The 21,406-nt window shown below is 41.6% G+C and overlaps 1 protein-coding gene and 1 long non-coding RNA gene across 2 annotated transcripts; both read left to right on the forward strand.

Moving 5' to 3' along the window:
• Positions 1 to 443: 443 nt before the first annotated feature.
• Positions 444 to 9,290, forward strand: LOC107311213 (uncharacterized). Its single transcript, XR_014943907.1, has 3 exons — positions 444 to 713; positions 5,700 to 5,888; positions 8,393 to 9,290. It is a non-coding gene; the product is annotated as an uncharacterized LOC107311213 (long non-coding RNA).
• Positions 9,291 to 18,787: 9,497 nt separating this feature from the next.
• MAP1LC3C (microtubule associated protein 1 light chain 3 gamma) lies at positions 18,788 to 20,512 on the forward strand. Its single transcript, XM_015857823.3, has 4 exons — positions 18,788 to 18,861; positions 18,939 to 18,994; positions 19,103 to 19,209; positions 19,971 to 20,512. The coding sequence occupies exons 1-4, from the start codon at positions 18,804 to 18,806 to the stop codon at positions 20,176 to 20,178; spliced, it is 429 nt and encodes a 142-aa protein (XP_015713309.1). The 5' UTR covers positions 18,788 to 18,803; the 3' UTR covers positions 20,179 to 20,512.
• The last annotated feature ends 894 nt before the right edge of the window (positions 20,513 to 21,406 follow it).

Here is a 21,406-nt window from a genome sequence, read left to right on the forward strand (position 1 = left end):
GCTTGATAAGCTCTCTGGAGCAAGGACTATATTTCTTATTGCCTGACTGGAAGTGGCCTTGATTTCTGAGGCATCTGTAGACACTAACAGAGAGAACAAATACTGAACGTCAGCAGCCTTACAGCTGTGGGAAGCAAGAAGCAGCTGGTGTTCGTTTCACACGACAGTTCTGAAATGTCCTCTGACTAAATATAAAAATCATTGGCAGATGGTGGTTGACAGCAAACAATCTCAGGAAATTCATGTATCAGGTTGAATTTAACCTAATGACTGCTAGAGAAATTATGTGAAGGTGAACAGGCTTTCAGACTCAGAGCACCGGGTAGTTATCTTCATGATGCACCTCACCAGCTACTTTGTGTCTGTTTTGCATCTCTCTAATTCAAAGCAAGGGTCTGATTTTGCTTGTTCTAGCTTTGTCTGGGCTGGAGTTAGTTTTTCCTAGCAGCTGCTATGATGCTGTTTAGAATTTAGGAGGAAAACAACACAGATAACACTCTGATGTTTTAGTTGTTGCTGAGCACTGCTTACACTGAGTCAAGGTCTTTTCTGCTTCTCACACGGTCCTGCCAGCAAGACGCTGTGGGGGCACAAGGAGCTTGGAGGGAACAGAACCAGGACAGCTGACATGAACCAGCCAAAGAGACATTCCATACCATACGAACAATAAAACTGGGGGAGTTGGCTGCAGGGGACTAGCTGGGCATCTGTTGGTGAGCAATTGCCTTGTGCATCGCTTCTGTGGTGAATACATGTGCATGCTGTATATATATCAATATATATAGTAGTTATCATTACTATTATTTTTCCTTTCTTTTTCTTAGTAAATTTTATGTCAGCCCACAAGTTCTTTGTTTTTATTTCTACTTTCTCCTGCATTTTGCTGCTGGAGGGGGTAGACAAATGAATACCTGGTACTGAGCTGCCTTCCAGGGTAAAGTTTAACACTGCTCTGTGGTGAGATCTCTAAGACGAGCTGCTAACTGGACAAGAACAATAAAATAGCTTACTCATTTCCAGCACCTTCTAAAACTGTAGGCTATTTCAGAGCCTATCATACTGGGAGTCAAATAGAAGTAACAACTGTTTAAGTCTCATAATAGCATCTGAGCCTTCCTCCTCGAGTGCCGTGCTACTCCTGTAAAGGTAACCAAACTGCACACCCCCGTGCTGTCTCTGTCTGGGCCCAGCCCACTGCAGCTGCTAGGCCTTACTGGGAAGGCTAGACTTTGTCCATGGAATTCAAAATTGGTCTCTAAAATTGTGGACTTGAGGAGGTTTCACAGCTGTATCTGGCCCAGCCAAGCACAAATGAAGGTCAGAAGCTGTGGTGGATGTGGGCAGCATTGCACAGCAGGGTGTCATTCTAGCAGGAAATTCACTGGCTCTGAAAGGCCTTGCAGCTGTGACTGTTGGGTGGTGGGGTTATTCAAAGGGGTATAGCCATATGCTCTGTAATTCTTGTGGACCATTCATCTCTGGCTACTGTCAAGGACTGTGCTAGAAGGACCCTTGATCCCCTTGTGAGTAATCAGTGTAATTAACCCTCTGTGGCAGGACTAGTGCAAGGCAGCAAACTGCACGAGGGTGGAGCTTTTTATGAAGTGATTATTTAGTTCTTTTAAACATTCACAAGTGCTACTTAGCTGTAAGTAAATTATATTTGATGTCCTCATGCTATACATGTGCAGTGGAATTGCCAGGCTAAAACCTGAAGCAATGATTGAGCACCAGGTGAAAAAGTGTGGCTAACCCAGGCTGCTCAGGAGCAAGCCATGCATCTGAGTGACTGGAAGGGTACCTCTCTGGGTAGAGACTGTATTCCTCTCAAGCTGTTGCTGGTTGTGAGAAGGGGTGAGATGATTTTTATTCCTAAAATACCTTTGCTGTGAAGCTTAATACAGCTTCTATGCCAGAGCTGTGGCCTTGCTTAAAGAGCCAGACAGGGGAACCTTGGCTACAAGAGGGTAAATAGCTGGGCAGCAGCATTTTTGGTGATATGTAAATTATGAAAGAGTCTTAACAGCCTTCTGAGGTAGGATGAAAGACCAGCTCGGGCTCTGACTCACTGAGTGTTTTCCATATACTATTAACATTCCTAGCAGAGATTGCTAACAGCAAAATATGCTTGCTTTATAGGCTGCTAACCTGAAAAACTAATGCTTGCTTCTCAGAAAACAGTATATCACCTAATCTATTCGCCCAAAATGTGAAAAACTCTGAAAACTGTTGCAACTGTGGCCTTATGATAAAACACCTCTCTATTTTAGTAACTCTCAAAACTGCTCTCTCTGAGTGTTAAAGTGCTTATGACAGTGTGTGGGTCAGCTGTTGAAAAAGGAAAGGAATTATGTGTGTTAAACCATGATGCAGAACTAGTGATCTGTGTTGTACTTGGATTTTGTAACACACATCATGAAATCCTGGAGACCTCATAAAATGACCCTTCCATGTAGAGCTAATGTTGAAGTAAGGGTACTTAACTAAGATAATGCATTTTGATGTAACGCATGAAATGGATTTTTCCTAGTTATATGTAGTCCAGGCAAAAATAGTCTATGCCATGGCAGCAACAGTCATGCTTGTATTTCAGGAAGTCCACGTTTTTCTCAAGGACTACCTTGGAATCCTCCTTGAACTGTTGCTAAGACTAAGATAAGAAACATTTATAACAGACCTCATAACTAAGCAAGGATGCCAAGCCAACGCTCTGCAAATGAAAATCTAATTAGAATTAATTAGAACATAATTATTTCCATAAGTTGGAATATTCATATGAACATAAGAAAAAAGTATTTTTTAATATTTTTGTAAGTCATATACTCTTAAAACTTTTGCTGCCTTCATCTCTGATTAAGTCAGAGCACTGGTGAATCATTTGTAAAATGTATGTTGTAATATCATTTCAGATGGAAAAGATTTATATACATAAACTAGAAGTAATAAGTGAATCTGTTTATTTCCTGAATCTGAGACTCTATTTGTAGTTAGCTGGTTTTAAGGCGGAGGGCTAAAATAAAAATTCATACAATTTTTTTCTATGTGTAGACAAGGATAATTTCAGGTATGTGAATATCACTGTTCTTTTTTAAAAGGTATTGGGCACCTTGGGATTCATGATGCAAATAGTAATCCCTTGAATTTAAGGATTAATAAAATCACACAGCTGCCATCATTGCTGTACTGTCAAAACTGTTAGGCAGAATACATTTTTCATCAGTGTGATTTACTGTTATTTAAAGTCAGTACTGACTCAGCTGGAGCTGTATCTCTTAGGTTTGTCCAGCACTGATGGATAAGCACAGTCTACAGGTTGCTGTGCATGGCAAAGAGCTGGAACTGAAGATTTTATTAATTTATGTAATACTTATATTACCACAGTCTTCAGTCATATGTGGGATTGTTAGAGTTGTCTTGTTTCAGATTTATTATAGTCAAAGCCCCTAAATTTTTGCTCTTTTATATTATGAAGACAGTATAGAGAACTGATGCCCAAATTTTCTGTCCAAACAAAATATATAATGTCTTCCAAAGACAAAGGAGGAGATTAACATTCCCAAGATGACTGAAAAATTGGTGCCTGCAGACATGCCTTGGTCAGACATTCCTGTGACTATCAGGCATCCTATGACTATCATATTTAGTAGGTACTGTACATATGTGCACACATCCTGGAGTGTTCCTGAATTTCCTCAGGAAGATGGTGGCTGGGAGTGCGCTGCTGTTAGCAAACTTTTTTCTTGTTGTGCCTCTTGCTCCTTCATGGCTCTCACAGGAATGAAGGTACCAGGAGATGGTTATAGGCCAAAATAATTGTTCTAGTGAATCACACCTCACTCACAGGCCACAAGTCAAGCTTGCAGTACAGTGGAGATTTGTCAGAGATATGGGCTGCATTCCCTGCTCCTGTTGCAGTCTATAAAGTGCTCTTGTCACCTCTATTGTGAACACAGCAAAATTATGTATCCCCTGTACTATTCACTGGTAACGACACAAAGTGCACTAGTCTGTGTCTGCTGTCAAGAGAAATTAAACCAATTTAACAGTGCTGACACAAAGCCTTTGGTCACCTGCAAGAATAACAGGGAATTTCATGCCTCTCTGAGCCTCCTTGACAGTCAGTGAGCTCAGAAAGCTTTGCTACAACACGCCACAAAGATTGAGAAAGCAAATTTTGTGTCCTTTTCTGTGGTTGTGGTGGGATTTGTTTGTTTTATGTTGTAATTTAGAATGCAGAGAGAAGCTCTAAATCCAAAAGCGGAAAAACAAAGAAACAAACAAAAACACTCTTGGGAGGAAATAAAGGAAAAAAACTGGATTTACTTCTAGCTTTTGAGAGCCTCACTCATCTTTGATTTAAGTATTAAATAAAACTTCTCTAACCAGTATATTTTTTTTCTGCAGAAAAGTCTGCATGAAGCTCTATTGCCAGAAATGGAAATACACTCCCACAGCATGCTGCTCTAGGAAGACCATAGCTTGTCTCATTACATTAAGTGCTATCCTCACATGTGCAATCAATTATTCAAATAATTTGTTGACAATTAATATAACTTCATTCTAATCAAGAATGATTACAGTTAAGAATTATGTGATCACATCAAGATCTGTGCATCATAAATTCAGGAGGCACAACCTAGAAGGTGAAGAAACATCATTTTTCAATGTGTTCAGTTTTATTAGTTAAGAGGACCAAGAAAGGGTAATTTACATGATCCTTAAGCAGGGGCTCATGGAACTTGTAAGAGTGAAATTACTGTCTTTATTGCATTTGTTGCTGTCAGTTACATAGTAGAAGCTCTTCAGTTATGGTTTTATTTATTTATTTTTAATAAAATAATGTGTTTAATAAAAAAAGGTGTTGCAGAATTATCTAGGTTACTCTATGTCCATGACAGGGAGCAGTATGCCTGTGAGTCCCCCAGCCCCCAAAAATGTGAAGGGAAAAGGAAAAGAGGTAGAGAGATGGGAGCTGGGCTCAAAGAAGCAAACAGAGCAGCAGCAATGATCTAAGGAGGAAAACTTTTTTTTTTTTCTTTTACTAACTATGGCATAAGAGTGCAAGATAATACAACATAATACAATCTAAATGAAACTGAGGCTAATAAACCAGGTAAAATCAAGTAAACACCTGCTGCCAGGCAGTGTGAGAATGACTGTTGCTTCTGTGATTTGTTTTCCTCTCTGACTGTGAGGTACTCTGGGATGCATAGATCCTCTCTGTGCTTCACGTGATGTCATAATGTGGAATACCAATAGCAAAAGTTACATAACCAATGGTCATGGCGAAAGCATTGCAAATCCATGAGCAGGAACGTGCTATCTGGAGAATAGTAAGTCCAAATTTAGTATATTCATGTAATCACCAAGGTTGGAAAAGACCTCCAAGACCATCCCATTCAGCTGTCCACCTACCACCAATATTTCCCCACTCTCAAGGAAGAAGTTGTTTTTAAAAACAGGTGATGAGTGCCATCACGATCATATTTTAAATCAACAGCGCAATTAAAGACAAGAGAAAGGGTTAGCTGGCAGGAGATTAACTGAATTGAATGAATCCTGAATTAAATTAATTCCTCCTAATAGGACTGAGGTAGAGAAGAATCTAGAAATGAGATATGAAAGAAACTGAGGCAGGAGGAAAACTGCTACCCAACATTCATTTTCAGGTAGTAAAGTTCTACTTTTTCTTGTTTCAGTTCGTCAGGAAGGATGCTATCCCATCCAAAGAACTCCAAAATAGAAATGAGAGAGAGGCACAAGAGAAAGTAGACAAAGAACTAAGACAGAAATTTGGTATTGTGAAAGATATAAGAATACATCTCAAGAGGATAAATCCCAGTGAACTTAAAGAAGATTTTGACTAAGCTTCTACATTTGAATGGAAGGTAACCACCAGGACAGAGAAATGGAAAAAAAAAAAAAAAAAAAAAAAAAAGAGAGAGAAAAAATGTGTCAAAGGATTTTTTTGCCCATATACAGAGGACACTTAATTCTCAGGATAAAAATATACAGTGTTCATCACCTTGAAGTGATCGTTACATATCATTAGTACTCTCTTCAAAACTTTCAGGCTTTTTGAGCCCTTGCCATAAAACATTTTCTATTTGAGAACTTGCAGTGTTTATAGAGATTTACAGCACCTGTACATATATAAATATATATATATATATATATATACATACACAGACATATATACATAAATATATCAGCTATTGAAAGTCAGGAAACTCTGACTCTGCCTTTGCAGATTACATTCCTTTGTTACATTCTGTCATTTCTGCAAAGAGTAGCACATCATGCTGAAGATAGCCTTTATCGTAAGTAAGATTTCAAATAAGAAGTGACTTTTTCATATAGGGAGCGGGAGATCTCTGCTGTTTTAATCTATACATCACATCTGGTCGCACTATGCCCTAGTGGAGTGCATCTTTTTTATGTGTATGTTGAACGTTATTTTTAATAACTAATAATGTTGTATTAAATAATGCATAAATTCTCTGACAATTCTCTCATATATAATTCATAGTATGTTAAATATATTAGCACATCACAATTTCTACGTATTTCTTAGAAGCAGTTGTATCCCTTTCAACAACACACAGAGTAATCACAAGATGAGTGAGCGTAGGAAATGAAATATATGCTTTTAAATTTTCCTCAAGTGTGGGACTAGTCAAACCACAGGATCACAGCCCAGACCTGTTTTTACTAACACAATCTACTGGCTTGGCAGAGGCACTTATTTTGGGATTACCTTAAAAACTCAAATTCAGTAATGTAGTGAGCTCATGTTAGTATTGATAGCAAGCATGACAGGTCCTTTTTAAGATCTTGGTACTATCTGCTGCAGTATATTTGTATATGAAGTGCTAAGGGTGAGCACACCACATGAATAACACCAGAATCTCCTCGTGGACAGGAACAAACTGGTTTTTGTTTTCTTCTCCTGAATTGTCCAGATTTCCTTAGATTAGATCATCTTACTCGGTTAATAAGAACTGTCTAGTAAGAGTCACCAGAACTGGTTACAGTAAAACCACTGTGTATATATTAGATCTTCCCTGTAGAGCAGCGAGTTCAGCCACTTGAACCAGATTTGGCAAAGAGAATAAAAATAACAGAAAAGTGGGAGTAATCAGAAAAAGCATATTCAACCTCAAGATGTAGCACTGCAAGAAACTATGAGAAGGGGAAACTTATTGTATTGTATTCTGAAAGTGCCTACTGAAAGCCAAGTGCTACACAGCTATTAGCTGTGTTCAGACATGGATACATCCCACTGCTATGCTCTCATTTTGTGAATGCAAAGTTAATAGGAAGACTGGAAGTGGCACTGAGTACAGTGCTAGGGTACTTTAGTCAGAAAGTATAAGTTGATTAATCTGTTTCATATTTGTTATTTCTTTCTATTCATCATCTCTTTAACAGAGCATAAATAACCTAACAAGCTGTCTTGTTTTTATTAGTAAATTTACCAGCAAATTTGAAAAAAAGTTTTGAAGGTTTTGGGTTTGAGGATTTTATAAAAAGAAAAAAAGGGACTATTTTATCAGGACAGAAAATCAGATAACATTTGCCACCTTACAGGTTCCTCTATCCATCAATGAATTTGTATGTTTTTTGACAGCAAGCTTCCTCACCACCGCCTTTTTAAAGCACAGTGCAAATTAAAGAAATGTGTGAAGTGTGAGCCCTATCCCACTAACACTAGAGTACATTGCTTTCTACCCTGGTTTGCTCTCATTGCAGCCTACCTGTATGTGCCTCACAGCCCAGTTTATCATTGCAAAACTGAGTTCCCATCTATAATTTTCCCACAAACGCTCCACATCTGGCAAATATCACATAAGCTCTATAGTACAAACTAAATAGCCACTTCTCTCCAAAATTCATTCCTAGAAATAGGAACGAGCGGTTCCTCAAGCATCCAGCTTTCTGTCACTGTGCCAAAACCAACACAACAGAAACAAGTTTTACCTTCTAAAGAGCTGAGATTATGTTTTCATTCTTTCTTCTCATTAGCAACTTCTTTTTTATTTTTCTCTTTGGCCATTGGATCAAATCCATCTGAACTGACAAGGCAGACACGTACAAAAATTATCTACCTGGAGAGAATGGCAAGGTTTAAATACTTGACATTTTTCAGTTAGCTCATCCTGCTTCACTCTATTGCTATTATTATTTCAATTCTATTGCAATAATACAAACACTTTCTCCAGTCTATTTTTGAGGTAGAAATGCCAGTCTTTGGTTTTCTTGTCTTGAAGAGACAGGAATGACTGAATTATGATTCAGCGGTCTGAACCCAAGTGATTTCTGAAACTGTATTCTTTGCAGTCAGAATTATTCACAAAACAAAGCAGTAAAGTTCTACTTTTTCTTGTTTCAGTTTCCCAGGAATGCTGCTTTCCCATCCGAAGAATCACAAAGGAGAATCAAGAAAGTAGCACAGCAGAAAGAAAACAATGAACTAAGAAGGAAATTTGGTATCATTAAAGATATAAGAATCCATCTTGAAAGGTTAAAATTTCCATGAAATTCAGATGTTTCTCAGCAGCAAAGTTAACAATCAATAAAAAGTTACTGTTTTTCTTTGATCTATTATCTCTTGTTCAGTCTGTAACATTCAAGTCACGTTTTGTCAACTGAATCTTAAACCAATGTCTACTGCTCCTTCCATTGTCCCCGAGTGGAAACATCGTTGGTGTACATTCAGCATTCATGAAGAATGTGCTGTAACTGTTTTGTGAAATATTTCAAAGCTAGATAAAGCAATACTTTCCAGAGTATGTTAAAAGAACACAGGTATAAATTACATTTTCCTTTCTTCCAGTACCAAAATAAAGCATCTGGTGTTAAAAAAATACATATATAATTGTGCTGGCTGTTGTTTATCTTATTTTTTCCCCCCCCAATAAATAGCCCAAGGCAGGTTCTTAGTTTTGACAGTGTTTCTCCATTTATCCATATTTTCATTTCTCAACACGCATCCCAAAAATCAAGTACGATCAAATACCTAATGAAACACTTCATGTTTATTCTAGAGCTGCTTTACGCGGATGCTTCCACTTGCCCGTCGGATACTGAGAACTTTTCAGATACCAACAGAGTTACGAGAAGTTCTCATTAACTGTAATTGTTACTGTCACTGCCTTTTCACTGTTTTCTACGGCCACATTCTTCTCTTTGTAGACTATATTCAATTTCTTGTTTTGTCGTTTCTTCAGACTTTGTTCGTTGTAATTAGAATTATTCAAGTAATAAAAAGGTGTTTTACCTCCTCTAAATTATTGATCCACCTTTTTCTTGTTTGTGGTAATTTCTTGAAAATTGGGTTTGTACAAAGGTTACAATACTGGAATTAACCCATGATTGTTGATGCTTTCTGAAGCACATTCCACACACAAGTTCCCTTTTCTAAAGAGAATCTCTGCAAAATGTTTTCTTTTATATGCAAGACAAGATTTGTAAGAGGGATAGCATCTGTTAATAAAATAAGTAGTCTGTTTAGAAAAATAGAGAAGTACCATATTTCAGCATTAAATGCAAAGTAACACATACACAGTGGGTGAAGGTGAATCTCAGATACAACACACTAAGTTTGGTATTAGGCCTTTCACATTTTCCAAGAACATCTGTGCTGTGTTAAGAATTATTTGCCTGTCTTTCAAGAGTGGCAGAGCAGTTTTACAGGGACACCCACCAAAGATTTCTTTGCTTCCAGTAAACAAAGACCAACACTTTCTCTCCATTACTTTCCTCTGCATCTCGGAGGAGTCCAGTCAAAGAGCCTTTCCCACTATGCCATCTCTTGTTAGCTTCCAAATTAGATATTATGTACATCGGTGGAGGGCTTTATAAATAAAAAATGATACTGCGGCGGAAGGACAAGCAAAAATCAGGAGTTAAGAATAGAAATTTGCTGTGCTTGAACAGGTAAGAGCTAAGGGAATACGCTTGCCAAACCTATTCATAGCACAGAGCCTCTGCTCCTGAAATAGAGCTAATTAAAAAAGTGAAAGAAGGTTTCCTAATTTATTTTTTATGTTGAAAATTTACATTTACAGGAAAGTATATCGTATATGAAGCATTTACAGTGCATAAAATCAAGATTAACTTTGACAATTTCTTAAATCAAATTGTTGGTACTTTATAAATCAAAAATTAGTAACGTACCATAGTACCTATGATTCTGAATCCAGCCACAAGTAACCCTGAGGCTAAGAGCATGTGAATTACTTCCCAGACAGCCACACTCAGGGAGCTACCAATGGTTCAAAATGAGACATGAAGAAAGTTCTGCCATGTAGAGTTACCTCTAATTAGCCACCCAGTTATTGATGCCGACGTTGACCCCTTCATGGAGCCAAGAGCCAACATTTTAGTGTTTTATGCCACAGCAGCTCACTGCTCCAGCACAACGTAGGAACTCCCCACTTTACATGTATCTAGGCCACCGTGACTGCTTTTCCCAAGGGCAACAAGTGGCCTTGGCTGCAGATGAATTTGGGTTTGAAGGGCCACATTACCCTCAGGATACATTACAAACACCACTGCATGCAAATATTCTAAGTGCAAATGAACACCATTACTGCCTTCTGTCAACCAATATAGATACCAATGTAACACTTTTTGTCCCAAATTTGCCTGTGCTAAATATTAATGTAGAAGCTTGCTGAAAAACACCAACTCACTGTTCAGTTAAGAGGTCCAGCAGAACAGAGTTGTAAGCTGCAGTCACAAAGCATGGACTCAATTATGTTTTCAACTTAAATTAAGCCCAGAGCAGCAGGTGACAGCCAGTCTGAAGCTCAGGGGTGGATGGGAAAGTCCTTTAATTCTCATTATCTTTACTTGGAAGAACGAATGAGTGTTCCCTGAAACTCACACTAATGTTATACTGTATTCTCTATGGTAATAACATTTGAAACTTGCACACTGTATAATAAGCAAGACCTAAATGGCCTGGTGAAGGAGAAGGGTAGATCTTAGGAACTACCCAGTAATAAGATAGAATCTGCTCTCGTGTAAGAAGAGAGTTAAGACAAGAAGAAAACGTGCTATCTGTGGCTGTTGTTATGCTTGATGTCACATTAGAAGCTCTAACCTTTTCATCTGGCCCACACACTGTACAAATCTGTGAAACTGCCACGTTGATTTTGCTGACTTAAAACCTATTTGGGCTTTGATGGTGTAAATTCCCTTCTAAACCCAGCAGTCAGACTATTCACCTCTGGAACCATGGAACACATCCATTAAAGTCTAGTCTGACTTTCTCAGAGATTTAGGATAAAAAAAACAGTGCTAGGAGACATGCTGGTAATTTGAATGCAGATAATTCCCTTCTGCATTTCCCATTAACATCACTCATTATAATCAGCTGTCTTAATACACGTCTTTTGTCTATTGAAACTACAGAGGTTGAGAATCACAGACATCCCAAATTTAGATGTCTGGATCCCAGTTAGAACTGAGGACAGCCGGGAAAGTGGGTTTCTGCTAACCAGAAACATGATATTTATTTTTCTTTTTCCCCTCAAATTTAGTTTTGGTTTGAATGAGATGAAATCTTTTTTTCCTCAGAGCCCTTCACTCTGCAGGAAGCTGCTCAGACGCTGCAGCTACCCAGCTAAGTGCCTCCCCTCCAACACCAGCAGCAAAGTCAGGTAATGTCACTGAAGGTGGGGAATCCCAGACTGTCCGACCCTGCAGCAATCTCCCATGGGACTTGTGGGTAGATGTGTGGGAGGTGGGGTTACCTCAGGACTCTGCTGTGGAAATGCTACAAAAGTTCACTGAGTGCAAGAGGTTGCGGTCTCTAAAACCTAGAATCTACCTAACAAAGCTTGTTCCATCTGAAACTCTAAAGCTAATCACTTCATCTGGAAGTTCTGCCTAAGGAACCAGTTTTCACAGCATGAAGGAGAAATTGAGTGGATACTGGACCAGGTGTCACACAGTAGGAGTGATTCACATCAACAAAAATGGGAACGAGCCTATGCTAAATCTTTCATCTATGGGAACTTCTATAACATATCCCATATCGGGAGTATATTTCTGGCCTCTCTTTGGGTGTATGCAAAGTTGCTGATCTTCCCATGTCTGCACCCCAGAGCTCCCTCCCTCATGCTGCACAGCCAGGCAATCATCTTTTCTGCTCCTTTATACACCTTAGTGTCCTGCCCAGTGCTCAGGCCAGGAACTCCGTATAGCAAGGTCCTCCTTTTTGAACAGTGTGAACATAGCAGGTGCTCTGTGGTAAGAAAAGTACCTCTTAATACAAGAATAAGGTACTGCAGATTGATGACTTCCTTCGCCTGAATTCCTGTGTTAAGAAAAGTCATAAGGTTTTCATTACTCTGCTAGAGGTACTCAGAAAGAGAACACAGACACTCACTTAACTTTGCTAGTGCTGTTGAACCTTCTGGGGCTCTCCAGGATAACCATCTCACTGGGCAACTATCCTAAATAAACCACACCTGAACATTAGGCTGCATCACATTCATCCCGGGCAGTTTCACCTTGCATCTGACATGGTGTACTGAGTGAAAATGTCTTGATGCTGTGTCTCTCACAGATGGTCATACAATCCCCCACTAGGCAGAACTTTTACAGTCTTAATTCCTACTGTCAGCTGGGAGAAAGAAAAAGCTCTCTAGATTTCAAGAGACCAGTTGAATTCCAAATCAGAAAAAAGTAGCATTTTGTTAATCCCTGCAATAAGGTATTTGACACCTTGGTTGAAAATCCCATGGGAAAGATGCTCCAAAAGCAGCCAGAGCTTTATTGCTGAGGCTTAACACAAGACAAACTTTTCCTGAAATAATTTGAAGTATTAAAAACAAAGTATTTCATGGTAATGACTGCTGCATGGTGCCAGAACTCTATAGGCTGCTCTCAGATGACAGGCTGGGACAGGCCACAACTGGCTAGCTGTTATTTCAGTTCCAGGAAACAAAAGGAGAGCCACATAAAAGTGGCAAGGAGCCCAGTGGTAAAAATATTTTCACTGAGAGTTACCAAACTGCATGGGAGGCTCTACTGGGCATGAAAGAGGGGGGGAGCTTTCACCTGACTGCCCCCGATGAGTAGGGCTTTCCTACGTTCAGGACATTGAGACTCAGGTCACTGAAGATAACGCAGGATGAAAGACTTCTGCTTTCAGTCATTCATTCATTCAGTCAGTCAGAGGTTTGCTCCAGCACCTTCCTGGACCAAGGGTCCCATCACCACTGAGTACTTGCCTCGGCTTCATCCATCCCACCATTTTGATTTTTTCAGCCCATCCCGCCATTTTGGTTTTCTCAACACACAAGTTTTGATTCTACTCCTATGCATGAAAACAATCCCAAAAGCTGCTCTGCTTGATCAAGACCTTCTCTGACAAGAGATGTAAGGCTTGGTTGAAGAAGAGGATCCAGACCAGGCAGCTGGCTCCATAGCTCTTCTTCTGGGAGTCCAGCTCAAGTCATTTTTGATTAGTGACTCTCTTACCCCATTCCATTTCCTGCGTGACATTAACACGATGCTAGACACTAAGTCACTTCTCTGGAAACAGATGTTAGATCTAGTCACTTTCAGGCAGCCTGCCAGCATCCATCACCAAACCCATTTCAGAGACAACTGCTGAGAGCTGGATCAGAAAGCAGATTTCAAACCACATTACACATAAGAAACAAATACTATCCAGGAAACAGGTCTAAATTATAAATCACTCCTTGGAAGACTTTTTATTTCGGAGAAGCATTTGGGGAAATGCTTCATTTGACCACAAACAGCTGACCTGTTTAATCGTTATGTATCATGTACATCCATAGCAACTTGCTGTATCCACAGTGCATGTCTGACTATGAGCCTATGAACATGAGTACGGAGAACAGCTCTGAATGTTCAGGAAGAAAAAGGCAATGTCTCCTTCTAGAGTCTGATCACAGCCCTCCTGGAGCTGTTTGATTTGAGGGAATCATCCATTTTTACAGAACATGAGGAACATTATGTGGCACTGAGTTGACAGGGTTAGTGGGCATGGTGGTTGCCCTGGATGACCTCAGAGGTCTTTTCCAACCTTAATGATTTTATGATGTGCTGTTTTCTCTCACCAAAGCAGAAGTGCACAGTAATATTACTAAAACCAGCAAGAAAGAATGCAAATATGCTCCCACCCTGAACAGAAGACTCATTACCAGAAGAGGGAAATCATGGTGCCAGAATTCCAGCCCAAAACAGACATCAAAAAAGTCAGATTTATTCAAACTGATACTCACTAAATTCTAATCAGAGCAAAATTTTGAGCATTTTCCCCTTTGTTAAGATTTGCATTAGCTCTTGCTGCTATGCATGTGAAGTTCCACCAGTTCTTTGTAACAGGCAGAGACACAAGCTCCCAAAAAAGCCAGTGATCTGGCAGCAGCACCCATTAACTAGTCTTGATTCACTGGTGAGCCTTGTCATCAGGAGCCCCTCAGCAGCATCATTCAGTATGCTCCTTTGCTGCTAGCCATACAGCAGCAGCAAATACACGTCTTGATATTTCTCAAAGGGAAATTCATTAACTGAAGCACAGTACTCCAAAGAAAAGCTAAGTGCCTTGACCACATGGGGGAGTATTTCCTCCTCACAGGGAGGACCAAGAAATCTGGCTGGCAAGATCAAGTTCTGTTTCTTCTGTAGATAGAAAACACAACACACATGTAGACTGTTGGTTTGCTTCTGTAACACTGGAGGAGAAATGGGCAGGTGAGGAGCTGCAGAAGGAAAGGAGGCAAAAGATACTCGGCATGTAGCTAGTTATGCTGAGGAAGGCTCTCTTAAAAACCATTATAGTGGCTGGCTGTGCCTGACCACTTCAGGGCTTTCCAAACTTCTCTTGACTCAAATATTCTATTCTCACATACAGACAACCTTCACAAAGACATTTAAGATAACTACACACAAACCTTCACAGACAACAAATAAGCCATCATTTTACCAGCTCACATTTTTCCCTCAAACATCACACTGCAGTTTTTCTTCCTGTTCAGCTAGGCTGCTTAAATTAATAAATCTCTGTCCTTATAATACTGCATAATTTGCATTTAAGCTCTTAGCCTACATATACCTATTCTGAGACTTCTGCACATAACTCCTCAGCCTCTCAGTTAAATATCAACTTGTATTCAGGACCATTAATGCTGGACAGAATTTATAACCAGGGCAATGCTTCGTTTGTCATCCAAGCTCTGCTGCACTGGAATTAACTCAACACTTACACACTGACTGATGAAGGAATGCTAATCTCACTTTATGGGGTACCAGGATGCCTTTTGCCACGTAACGTGGAGTGAATCATTTCCAGAGGAGCACAAATACCTTCTAAATCAGACCATGTTTTTCCATTTACTTAGCTTTTTTTCTCAACTGACTCTGAACCCTGGGCTTGTACCCAGGCACAGAGTGCACTGCGGAGGCTTCCAAAGCAGGAATGCCATGTGGTTACAGACAGGGACTTCAGCTGAATGTTCTCTGCAGCTGGCAAATACTGGCCAGAGCCTCCTTGCATTCCCGTATGCTGCTGAGGCTGGCAGCAGAGCATCCCAGTCCTCTGATCAGCACAGGCAGCTCTCAGTCTTCAGCTCCACAGCAGCTCTTACATGCATCTGAAAGCAGTGCTGCAGTTCCTGCCTCTGAGCTTGTGTTTTGTACCTTACAACACATCTGAGGATACAAAAGTACTTGCAGAAGGGAGGAGGAGATTCCAATAAAGTGATGCAGAAGCCTCAGCATCTCTTACACTTATTTGTGTTGTTGCTACAGAGCTCAGAATAACCAACCCATAACCACAGTGGATCACAGCTAATGTCATCCAAACTCTCATACGTGCTACAGAAATTTAATTTGGAACTTCTACTTCAGAGCAGGAAAGGAGGAGCATTCACAAAGCTCAAAGAGAATCCCTCAATGGGAGGAGTATTTGGCACTTCCCACTAGGGCAAGACTAAGTTACAGATCCACTGCATTGCAACTGGATGCACAGGCACAGCCACACTTGACAAGCTAATGTGTAATTGTAAGCCTGCCTTTGTGATGTACAAGGGCTAAGCACTGTCTGAAGTAGTTTGTACCTGCTCAAGCAGTCTGTGACTTTATATGTCTTTATTCTTCTTGCAGGAACTACTGGAAAGCTTAGGAAATGTGATTTTTAACATGCAGCATTCAACTGCTCAGGGGCATTTGGCCAGAGATTTTATAGCTTTTTAGAGTTTTTAATGCATTAACGTAGTCTCAGTGGTTGCCAGCTTTTTAAGGGTCCCTTCCAATTAAAGCAGTTCTGTGATTAAGAACAATTTGGGGAAATGTGCTTTCTCTAATTCTTCAGGCTTTTCTCTAATGCAGATAAAGACTTTTCTCAGAGCAACACCAGCACGAGTAGAACAGCACAGTCTAAAAAGCAAGGATTTACATTAGAGCCCATTCATCACCTTCATCCTACATCTCTGAAACACAGTAAAGCCAACGACAACAAGATACACCAAAACATCAAAATGAGAAAGTTCAAGAATCAAGGAAATCAGTGAATCTCCTGAAAGCACAACACGAACTGGCAGGCAAAACAGTTACATTTTCGGACAGGGAACTCACAAAGACTAGAAAGCCCATGGCAGAAACTCCCCTCACTTGGACAGGAGGCAAAGCCTGCAGGCATTTGCTCAGTCACTGACTGACTCACTGCTCCCCTCCAGCAGTATTGCTTCAGAGCTCAGCAACACTTTCAGGACAAACCCAATTTTGTCCTTTCCTGGTAAGGTTCTACTAGCTCACCTCAGGCTACTGCAGTTCTGTCTTTCATGGGAGATCCCTGGTGATCACTGAAACAAAAACTACGGAATCCCCACATTTCTGACACCCTGCACCCTCTTACACTGGGGAAACAATTCCCTGCCTGAAGCATCTTGATACTTTGAGAGGGGTTTTTAATGTCTTTGGGTAGAATGGAACAAGGCAAAGAACACGCTCCTTCTTTGCAGCATTTACGTTAACTTCTTCTGAACCAGACTCCATCAGTGAGTAGGTCAATGAGGCTGGGATCAATTCATTACAGACAGCAGATAGATCAACATTCAATTATACAGCTACAACCTGGAAAAGGCTGTAAATGTGGCAGTGACACAGGATTAGATAATACAGGCCAACCATTTTCATTAAGGCCCATGGACTTACAGGACTCCCATCAATGCAGTCTTCAGGCATGCGAGCAAGTAAAAAAAGAATAACAGTTACCTTTCTTCCTTGTGCTTCAGTATGGCACTCTGAGAAATCCATTCACTGCGCAGAAGTGCTTCACTAGTCCAATAATTACATGCAAGTGAGAAAAACTTCCAAGGGAAAGGAGAGAAGAAAGATCACATTCCACATGCAAGTCTGAATCTGGATAATTCAATGCTAGTGTAAGCACAGGTGCTATGCAGACACACAGATGACCTCCCTTGCTCTCTGCCTCCAGATGATGTAACGCAGGGCATCTGCTAACTGTGCTCACTTTTAGCTGCAGTAGGAATTAGAGCCACAACCAAGAATTTCACTTGAAGTTCCGTTCTTCAGCTCCCTCCCTCTCTTGTCAGGTGCTCAGTTTCCTGTCAAACAGCTGCCTGTGAAGGCTAACATCCCTCTGGAAACAAGGTGCTTGGTGGTTGTGTGGAACCAAGCCCAGGTGCTCCACATGCATCTCTGATAGGAGCCCTGGAGCTCTCCTGCTCAGCTGGGGAGGCTTACCTTGGGGATGGGCCCCTAAGGAGCTGTGTTGACAGCACCAAAACTTGCCACAGCTCCCCTCCCAAGTCTGAGGTTCAGCAGCTCCTCAGAGCAACACACCCTGTCCTCTCTACATACTTCAGTTCGTTGTGCCATTTGGTGAGCTGTGCTGTGATGGTGTCATGGTTTTGTAATTTTGCTATCAGTATTCCACATCATAACATCATGTAAAGTATGGATAATTTTACCAAATGTTCAGCTCACAGAAGAAGACTACATATCCCAGAGGACATCACGGTCAGGGATAAGTCACAGGACCAGGACACTATATAATCTCACTCCGAGGCTGGACTCGCTCTTCACCAGACTTTTATAAACCTCCTTACCAGGGAGAAACATCACTTGCTTCACAGTCACACCTTATTCCTGAGATGGCCGTCAGGCAGTACATACACTTGTGAACAACTTTTGTCAAGGATAAAGCACAGGAGGAGTACATTTCATCAACAATGTGACAAATGCCTTCGGAGCTCATAAGAACTGCAGCCACTGCCAGCAAACCAGACACTGATAAGCCACTTTCTCACAAACAAGGTCTCATATCTCACCAGAGTTACGGTGTTGTTGCTCTCTTTTGTTTTGTTTCAATATAAAATACTAAAAACAGTTGTATTACTTTCATGTATGAACCATGTTATGTATTTTATGAGGGCTGCCCTGAAAGTAATGCTTCATACTATGTGATGCTGTCCCACGATGTCAGAGGCAGACATTGGAGGTATGGCAGGAGAGGTTGAATCCTTCCCACCAATATTCGTTACACGTTGTAGCTGTGTGACAGATGGCAGCAGAGGGGCAGTTTGACAGAACGGCGTCTGGCATGGAAGTGTGCGTGAAGCAAAAGCAAGGCTGGGCAGCGCTGGGATGGATGCTGGGATGGATGCTGGGATGGATACTTCTAAGGCAACTCACAAATGCGAAGCAGCCCGCCCGCCACACGCCGCCCCTCGGGGCGGTGCCGGACCGGCCCATAAGAGGCGCGGCGCGGGGCGGCGGCGGCCTCAGGCGGCGGGATGCAGGCGGGTCCCGGGGTGCAGCCGGTGCGGCCCTTCAAGCTGCGCAAGAGTCTGGGTATGGCTATGGGGATGGGACGGTACGGTGCTCTCTCTCTACGTTACAACGTAACGCTTGTGCTCTCTTCCGCGCAGCCACCCGGCGGGAGGAGGTGGCCGGCATCAGGGCCAAGTTCCCCACAAAGATCCCGGTAATTCGCTGCTCCGCGGGCGGGGGTTCCCGGCTTCTGCCTTGAGTATTTTGGAAGGAGGGGAACGGAACGTCGCTGGGGCTTCTAAGTGACTCTAATTAAAAACAGGTAATCGTTGAGAGGTACCAGAAGGAGAAATACCTTCCCCTGTTGGACAAAACCAAGTTTCTCGTCCCCGAGGAGCTGACCATGACGCAGTTCATCACCATCATCAGGTAAGGGCCGCGTGCTGCCGCGTGAGAGGGGCCTGGGGCGGCCTCCCCCGTGAGAGCTGATAGGGAAGAGCTCGGGGCTCCCGAGGTCCCTCTTCCCCCTCACTGGCGGATAAAGGCGGCGCGAGGCTGCTGCTCTGCTCTGCTCCCGTTCTGCCTGGTTCTGGGCTGTGCTCTGCATCCAGCTGCTGCTGCCCTGCTGCTCCTGTTGCACCTACAGGTTGCCCAAACCTGTGGCAGCTCCATCCCGGGTGTTCTTTACAAATACACTGGCAAAGAGGTCTCCTAAAGGGGGGCGTTCTGTGCAGGGGTGCTGGGGAATTGTAAGGCTTTCAGTGACAAAAAGTGCGTGGAAGCCATGTTTCCAGTTATTAACTTATGTAGAAGATACTTTTGTCAGCCAGTCTTCATGTGTAAAGTCTCTGAATGAGACTCCTCTGAAGGTTGGCAGGCCTTAAGTTTAACAGGCTGTGCTGAAATTCCCTATTGTAGCTACACTCAGCACTTCTTGGGAATGGGCAGCCCCAGCCTCAGGCTCACTAGCAGCTACAGTCCTGCAGCTTAAGCCTTTCCCTGGAGCAAGCCTCCTGTTTCTGAGTACAGTTAACTTTCTGATGGAAATATTAAACTAAGCAACGTCTTCGTGCATAAACTATGTACAAGAAATGCTGCAACTATTCTGCTTAATGTATTTTATAGACTAAGGTTGAAACCTTAAATTTGCTAATGCTTGGTCCTTTGTTTCCTTTTCCCTCTTCATTCAGAAGCAGGATGGCTCTGACTGCTACACAAGCTTTCTACCTGCTGGTGAACAACAAGAGCTTAGCGAGTATGTCTTTGACCATGGCAGAGGTGTACAGGGACTACAAGGATGAAGATGGCTTCGTGTACATGACATATGCTTCCCAGGAGATGTTTGGATGCTGCTCACTCACCTTAGGGAAAACTATGGAATGCCACCATAAAACCTAATGCTGGGGTCTATATGCTGCAGCTAAGCCACTGTGCTGTGAATCATGCCTGTGACATGAGACTCGGAGATGCTCCCTCCAGTATGAGCTCTTGAGCTCTGTACTGCGGAGTTATGATCCAAAAGCTGGCAGGACCGGCTCAAGGCAGAGATGGTGGTACACTTTTCCATGGATGATAATTTAGATGTATATTTTTATACTTGGAAGGCACTGTGGGGTTTCTTTTTTGTTGTTGTTGTTTTGGAACTGCACCTCCACTTTTTGCAATACCGATCTTGTGATGTAACTGCTTTTTAAGGTGTTGCTTAAGAATAAAATAAAGAAGCTTTTAAGTACTAGGTTGAATGTCAGTTTTAATTTGGGGAGAGACTTCCTGGGAAAAGGTCCTAGAATGGTTCTGGGCTCAAGGCTTCTGGAGTGGAGTGTTGCTTGCACAGCCACTCATTCAATTTCACAATGAGATAACAAAACTCAAGCCTGCTCATGCAGCAGTAGGCTCATACCTACAAACAGTTTATTCATTGAAGTACCTGAGTAGCAGGGTTGCATCAGTGCTAGAATAGGGGTCAGTGTTCTGCTCTTTCTATTGAATTCTGCTGGTCTGGTCTGTAGGCAAGCCAGTCATCCCCTTCACCTACAGGCACCTGCACAGCTCTTCTGCTGAGGGACTTCAGTGAGCCTTGCCTCAAGTGTGGGTGTTTATGCTGTACCTTACAGAGCTATGTCAGCGTATCTGGAAAATGTCAAAACTGTCACGTAGTGACATGCTGATACATTTAATGTACAAGCTTCCTGAAAATGAATTGGAAGAAACTCTTGACAGGAGGTTCAAGCTGAAGTGCAGCTTTCTAATATATCAGGAATGTGTCAGAAAGTTGTAAATGTTCAGTTTGTGCATAATCGGAATACCAGGTTATGTAAAAATCTGTTGCAGCGTGCAGTTAACCTTCAGAAGCCTCAGCTTAGGATAATAAATATAACAATTTGACTATTTGTTATGTATAAACTATTGCATCATAATGGTTCTATTCAGTACAAAATTGATTTGCAGGATGATCCATGTAGAAGATGCTGGACTGAAAGAAGGGCTGACAGTGTTTGAATTATGCACACATACATACATCACTTCCTTAAGCGAAAGAGCTTTTTGTAGTGTTTCTCCTGAACTTAAAGCTTTAAGCATACCTGGGTTCAAGACTCTAAACCTGAAAGCTACGGTATTCCCTGCA

Source organism: Coturnix japonica, chromosome 3 (assembly GCF_054131305.1).
Source record: "Coturnix japonica strain WE chromosome 3, WE-NBRP24, whole genome shotgun sequence".
Classification (NCBI taxonomy): domain Eukaryota; kingdom Metazoa; phylum Chordata; class Aves; order Galliformes; family Phasianidae; genus Coturnix; species Coturnix japonica.